This window comes from Nicotiana tomentosiformis, chromosome 4 (genome assembly GCF_000390325.3).
Source record: "Nicotiana tomentosiformis chromosome 4, ASM39032v3, whole genome shotgun sequence".
In the NCBI taxonomy this organism is placed as follows: domain Eukaryota; kingdom Viridiplantae; phylum Streptophyta; class Magnoliopsida; order Solanales; family Solanaceae; genus Nicotiana; species Nicotiana tomentosiformis.
The window spans coordinates 92,116,180-92,123,146 of NC_090815.1; the positions used below are offsets into that span (position 1 = coordinate 92,116,180).

Here is a 6,967-nt window from a genome sequence, read left to right on the forward strand (position 1 = left end):
AAACAGTGTCATCAATCCTTACAAATCATTCGTGGTATTTGGATAGATTATCCTTAACCCTACATCCTGAAATTGTACATTAAATCAAAAATATCTACATCCCATTCACAACCAAACCTGACCAATCTTTTTGGAACCAAACATCTCTTGGCAACTTTACCACAAAGCCAGCCTATCTACTCCAACTCCAGATCAACAACCAAATAACGCAATCCAACGCTGCAAATAACTCTTGGCTTTGGCAGCTTAAGTGTTTGAATAAGCTGAAATCTTTCATGTGGCTACTTGTACATCACAAATTACTTACTAAAGACTTCCTGTTCAAAAAAAATATACTCCAAACAAAACCATCGCCAATTCTGTCCAAATGTAGTGGAGGATATACACCACATATTCTTTTCATGCAAAAACTCCTACCACATATGGTCTTTGTTCAAACTACAAAGACCCCTAGTACACAACTTTGTCCACCGGATAAAGGATACGTGTCACAAAGAAACTACCATCCACACAACAAATGCCTCCTTTAAAACTCCAAACTCCACCCTACTGTATTTTCATCCTTTGGAACATCTGGATTAATAGGAACTCAAACCTCTTCAACAATACTTCATCCATAACGTGCCACAAAAAAATCATTACACGAGTTGCTGAATTCATTTCACTCGCCCAGATTACTGTGACATCAAATCCTGGGCTTCACATACCAATAAGATGGCTCCCACCTAGTAGCCACTACAAGCTAAACATTGATGGAGCCTATGACAAAAACATACAAACCAGTGGCACTGGTGGACTCATCATAGACCACAATGGCAATTGGATAGAGGGTTTTGCATAGAAGGTAGCTGCAACTCTTCATGCTGAACTGCTGGCACTAATAACAGGACTAGAACTCTCCTTCACAAAAAAATTCTTTTCCACTATAGTGGAATCAGATTCACAGGTATTATGTAACTTATTTAAAGATGAACAACCACGCTACTCACATCTTTTTCATAATTGCAGTTTTCTTCTTGATGTTGTTGGAGTGGAAGCGATAACCCATATATATCGGGAAGGCAACTATGTAGCTGACACTCTGGCAAAGTATGGAAGCTCCAAGCAACAAACAACAACGGAGGGAGATAACACTATGTTGGGAAACACCTCCAGACTTTATTTTACAAGTTTTTAATAAAGACAAATCGGGAAAAATCGCTATGCGGTCTATCCTATGTTATGTAATAACTAAACTTTCTATGTTTTTAATATAAAGTCTCTCCTTTCATTAGCCAAAAAAAAATAAAAAATAAAAAAACATCGGTGGAATCCAAAGTACAACCTCTCTCTTTTAAATTTTAATACGGGATGCTAAAGTTGAATAGAGAAACAAGAAATCAGAAGGCATAAATTAACAAAAACACGAGAAGATAAAAAAGGTATACATACCAATCCTTTAATTTTAGAGGATACTGATGAAAATAATTACACACGATACACTTTACCACTGGTATAATTTTGCAAAGTTGACGAGTTACTTGAAGAAAGGAGGTGCATTATGTCAGTTTTTGTAGAATTAAGCAAAGTAATTGGACACAATGGTAAATGTGAGAACATTGGATTACCAACTCATATTTCTCATTTGGAAGATTGAGGCAATCTATTTTGAAGCTTGCCTTTGTATATGTAAACAACTAAACATGGATTAAGCTCATATTGTTCCGATGTTGTCTTTTTTCAGTAACAACCTTTTAAATTTAGATGTAAAATACTATTAAATTAGTAGGTACCGTAAATGGTTCTGATTTCTAAATCGCCAATATAGGTGCCAACAGAGTCCTTTTTTTAGGCCATTGTTTAAATTTTGTCCCTATTTTTAAAAGTTATGCAAATATAGCCATTGAAAAAATTAACTCTTCCAAACAACGTTAGACTGGAGGCTAATATTTGCTCATGTAATTTTTGGTTTGCTCACAAAACATTAAAGACTAATGTTTGCAATAACTTTAAAAAAAAAAATAGACCATGGTCTAACATTCTCATAAGACATCTCAAAACGTACTTTAAAGGTCTATCAGTTGCAAGAGAATTAAAAAGAAGACTAAATAACTAACACAAAAAGGAACAATTAGCGAAGGCATCGACAAGGACGAGATGGTAGAATGATGTCAACCAGCCGGGCAATTGGATAAATGATTCTTGAGCATAAGAACTTGAATTTACTTTACTATTTGTACAGTAAGCTTGTAGTTAATTATCAACAGTAAACTGCATTGGCCTATAGAATTCTCAAACCATAATGTCACACATTCATATCACCTCAAAACTGGTTTGCAGTTAATTTCAAAATAGATAAGTATGTGCAAGAATCTACGCATTCAATTGGATAACATCAGCTTTTTTTTCAACATCTTCAAAGCTAAAAAAAAGTGCAATCCCAACCCATGTAGAGTCCAAAGCATTAAAACATAGAACTACCCTTCTGTTACCAAAACCTGGAACGGAAAGCCTACGACGACTTAGATATAATTCTTGTAAATATTGTTCAACAAAGGCAAGGAAATTCACATTCCACACAACTGATAAACCTCTGATTACGAGAAAACTATAACCAACTGTCCATAACCTGAAAAGCAATAGAACAGACATTAGTCACAATCAGTCCACCTTTTCTTGGTTTACTAGCCAAATCACTTGAAATAGCATATGATAACAGAGCAGCTAGAAACTAAAATCATGCTGCTCGCAAGATTGGGTATCACTTCAAAAAGAGAAGCGGATCCCTGACAAATAGCATTAGTTAGATGAAATTAAACTAAGGAGGAATTAAGTTCACAAACCACTCTTAGAAGCACTTCCTGTGGACAATTGCAGGACCAGATTCATCATACTCGCCCTTTGTTATCCACATCTGCACAACAAGTAGAAGTTAGTGCTAAGCGCTTGGCTTAAAGAAGTTATGAAGAAGATATTCACTATTAGAACAAATATTTTGGGACTAAGACGTAGTTGATTGAATGAATGATCAGTCAAATAAAGCAAGGAGAGACTAACTTGTTGGAAAGTACTGAGGGAAGCTAGAATTGATCCTCCAATCCAGACGCTGTACTTCCTCTCAGGTGGTGCAACAACCTTAATCTTCATGCTGTTTGGAGCAAGAGCACTGATTTCCTTGCTCATACGATCTGTTATCCCTGGAAACATAGTTGAGCCACCACTAAGCACAACGTTTCCATATAAATCTTTCCTAATATCCACATCACACTTCATGATTGAGTTGTAGGTTGTTTCATGAATTCCAACTGCTTCCATTCCGATAAATGATGGCTGGAAGAGGACCTCAGGACAGCGGAACCTCTCCGCGCCAATTGTGATTATTTGCCCATCTGGAAGCTCATAGCTCTTCTCGACATCCTTGCTATTCTTTGAAGTCTCAAGCTCCTGCTCAAAAACCAGAGAAACATATGCAAGCTTCTCCTTCAAATCACGAACAATCTCACGTTCAGCAGCAGTGGTAAATGAATAACCTCTCTCCGTGAGAATCTTCATGAGATAATCTGTAAGATCACGACCAGCAAGATCTAACCGCAAGATAGCATGGGGAAGTGCATATCCCTCGTAGATAGGGACAGTGTGGCTCACACCATCACCAGAATCAAGCACAATGCCTTGTTGAAAACAACAAATGAATTAGTAACAGAAAACAATAAAGAACTATAATATTGGTAATCGTTCTGCTGCTTACCAGTTGTACGACCACTAGCATACAGAGAGAGAACAGCCTGGATCGCGACATACATGGCTGGCACATTGAATGTCTCGAACATGATTTCAGTCATTTTCTCTCGGTTTGCCTTAGGGTTAAGCGGTGCCTCTGTCAGAAGAAGGGGATGCTCCTCGGGAGCAACACGGAGCTCATTGTAAAATGTGTGATGCCATATTTTCTCCATATCATCCCAGTTGCTTACTATGCCGTGTTCAATCGGATATTTTAGAGTCAAAATACCTCTTTTAGACTGAGCTTCATCACCAACATAGGCATCTTTTTGTCCCATTCCAACCATGACGCCAGTGTAACGAGGACGACCAACTATACTTGGAAAAACAGCCCTTGGAGCATCATCCCCAGCAAAACCAGCCTAAAGAAACAAATAACTCAGTTATTGTACATTAATAAGTCATATGAGGAGTAACACAGAATTACAAGCACTTTTTGCTAACTAACCTTGACCATTCCAGTTCCATTGTCGACAACAAGTGGTTGAATATCCTCAACATCAGCCATCTTGTAAGAGCTACAAATATGATTTTACAAGTATAACTGAAGTAATACATCACTGGTGTAAATACATAATCATTCTATAATATGTTCAAAATATCAGCTCATTGGTGTAACAGCTTTTCTGTGAGGAATTTCTTATCTATGTATTGTTTTTTCAACCTCTCCTCAACTCGAAGTGGGATAGATTTACATATTTCTAGTAGAAATCACCACCTAAAAGCACATGAATCTCCCCATTGTCCTTAAAGAGAGATATCAACAGAACAACAGAATAAAAAACAGGACAGCAAGAAGTAGGGAATTCATGCCAAAAGAATCACAAAGGAAAGGAATTAGAAGGGTCGACGTATGCAGTGGCAGTTCATTCAGGCAATTGTTTGCACTTAACTGTCCACTGGACTTGATGATACATTCAGCCTAAACAGCAGGAGACAATACAAGATAGAAGAGTAATAGTGACTGGGAAACAGATCCATTTCACTCGATATAAGTTCCATTACATATTCAGATATCAGTTTCTTATTAATATAACTCCTGAATGATCTACAATAGACCATATGTCATGCATCTCCTGCTATTTGAACAATGTGCCCTTCATTTTTAAAAGCCCAATCGATGGATTTTCCAAAATTCTAAGTTTACTTCCCGTCAACAAAAAGAATGAGCCAAAATGCTGAAAAATACAAGAAGTAGTTCTCTAGGTGCACAATACAAATTCACATTTATAAAGGGAGAGCTGTATAAGAATTACTAAACTTAAACATGGAGGAAAAGAACAGCCAACATGCAAAGTGCTACATATGGCCATACATACTTCTTTTTCCGTCTTGTGTTCAAGTTGCCAACTTTTAATCCTTAATAGAGCCATATGTCACATACTAAGCAGATAACAAAAGTTCAATTTAATATAATGCCAAAACAATCCCCAAGATCCCTTAGAGTACATTCTCTACTAAGTATTGATGAACCTAAGATCAGTAGCAGGTGCAGCCATTGTACTACCCAGTGTTTTTGACACAGTTTAAACATAAAAATGAATAAAACATCAAATTTTAACAAATATTAAAACTAAACCCATACTTTTGAAGTACAATAAGTTCAGCGCTAAAATTCTGAAGGTTGAACCCATCAAAGTTAAATTCAAAATCCACCTTTGCCTAAGAAACGGAATGTTCCCTCATACTCCCATGGGGGGAGTTGGGGGGCGGACGTATACAAGGTCAAAATCCTTATGTATATATATTAGATGTCGAATCTCCTTGGCTTCTCTTCACCTATTTACTTTTTAAAGTTTTTGAATCCCCTTGGGTGAAAATCCTGGGGCGCCGCTGCATACTCCGACTATGATCATCACAATTCTGAAGCTATCGTACTCTTATTGATTAAGAAAACACTACTGTTTCCCTTCAATAGGATTTTAGTTTTAATTGGAATCAGTCATTATTTTTGTTACTTTGCTTTTCTTTTTTGCACTAACACAGCAAAAAGTATAAATCATACAGTTTCAAGACCGCATGAACATAACCCTAACAAAGCGTCAAACTTTTTTCTAAAATCAAGTCTTTGATACCACAACAATATACTAAACAACTATACAAACAAACAGTAGTTATGTAACCAATACAACAATAACAAAAGCACATAATCACGATCAACTGAGTGCATGTGAAAACTGAATCCAAGAAGTGAAACAGAGACAACCCAGGAAGTTAAAGAGTGAATTTTATGGAATATACCTTTGATAAAAGTGAAGTTGCTACTTCAGTATAAGGAGTTAACAGAGGAACCTTTTCTAGCCTAGTTAAAAAGGGCAGAGAATATTAGGAGACTAGTTAAAAAGGGCAGAGTATAAGGAGTTTAAGAGAAACAGAGGACCCTTTTCTAGCCTAGTTAAAAAGGGCAGAGAATATTAGGAGAGTGAGAAAGAGCGAATCAAGAATCCAAAACTCTGTATATCTTCTATTCTAGACGCGTATCAATGCAAATAACTGTAAATATTTACAAATGAAACTGAAATTTTGAATCAAATTATTATTACTGCTCTTGGACCGATTTTTCTCCCTTTTTTGACATTTGTTTCCTTTTAAATGTCAAACCAAATCTTTTGTCATATTACTATGTTCCCGTTTGGCTTTAATTATTTCAACTTTCCTTAAAACTTTCGTTGTGTTAAACCAAGAAGAAACAAACATATCTAGAGTAGTAGTACAACACTTTTGTATACAAAGCCTACTTGGTTTGAGTTATTTTTACTGATTGTTATTAGAATTAGATCAATAATCATTTTTTCATAACCGTGAAATCTCATATGGCAAATGATGTAACATCTGAAACACGGTAAATAATGGGTTCGCCCAGGGATGTCAAATGGGTGGGCTGGGCCGATTTTGGACAGAGTCAAAAAGGTTGAGACAATAAATTTAACCCGCCCAAAAATTACTTGGCTAAGATGACTAGGTCAAAATGAGCTAAAATTTGGATCATAATCCAACCCGCTAAACTCTTATCAAGTTTTACTTAATATGTGTTATTTTAATATGAATATTATAATTATTAAATAAGACTTTTTTTCATTTGTTATGGTCATATATAATATATCAAATAAAAAAATTTATTTTAAAGATATTTTGGCAAAGTTAACTCTTGGATCAATTTGGGCTAAAAATGAGGCCAACTTAGATGAGTTGCGATGAATTGTGTTAA

General features: G+C 36.0%; 1 protein-coding gene across 2 annotated transcripts; it reads right to left on the reverse strand.

Moving 5' to 3' along the window:
- Positions 1 to 2,297: 2,297 nt before the first annotated feature.
- On the reverse strand, positions 2,298 to 6,347 carry LOC104097456 (actin-1). Of its 2 annotated transcripts, XM_009604015.4 has the most exons (6): positions 6,001 to 6,347; positions 4,208 to 4,277; positions 3,728 to 4,121; positions 3,037 to 3,650; positions 2,823 to 2,893; positions 2,298 to 2,608 (listed from the first exon to the last, which is right to left on the reverse strand). In XM_009604015.4, exons 2-5 carry the CDS (start codon positions 4,265 to 4,267, stop codon positions 2,828 to 2,830), a joined length of 1,134 nt encoding a protein of 377 aa, XP_009602310.1. In that variant the 5' UTR covers positions 4,268 to 4,277; positions 6,001 to 6,347; the 3' UTR covers positions 2,298 to 2,608; positions 2,823 to 2,827. The 2 variants fall into 2 exon arrangements, with proteins under 2 accessions (XP_009602310.1, XP_033512353.1); XM_033656462.2 differs by lacking the exon at positions 6,001 to 6,347 and having other exon boundaries at positions 4,208 to 4,303.
- Positions 6,348 to 6,967: the final 620 nt, after the last annotated feature.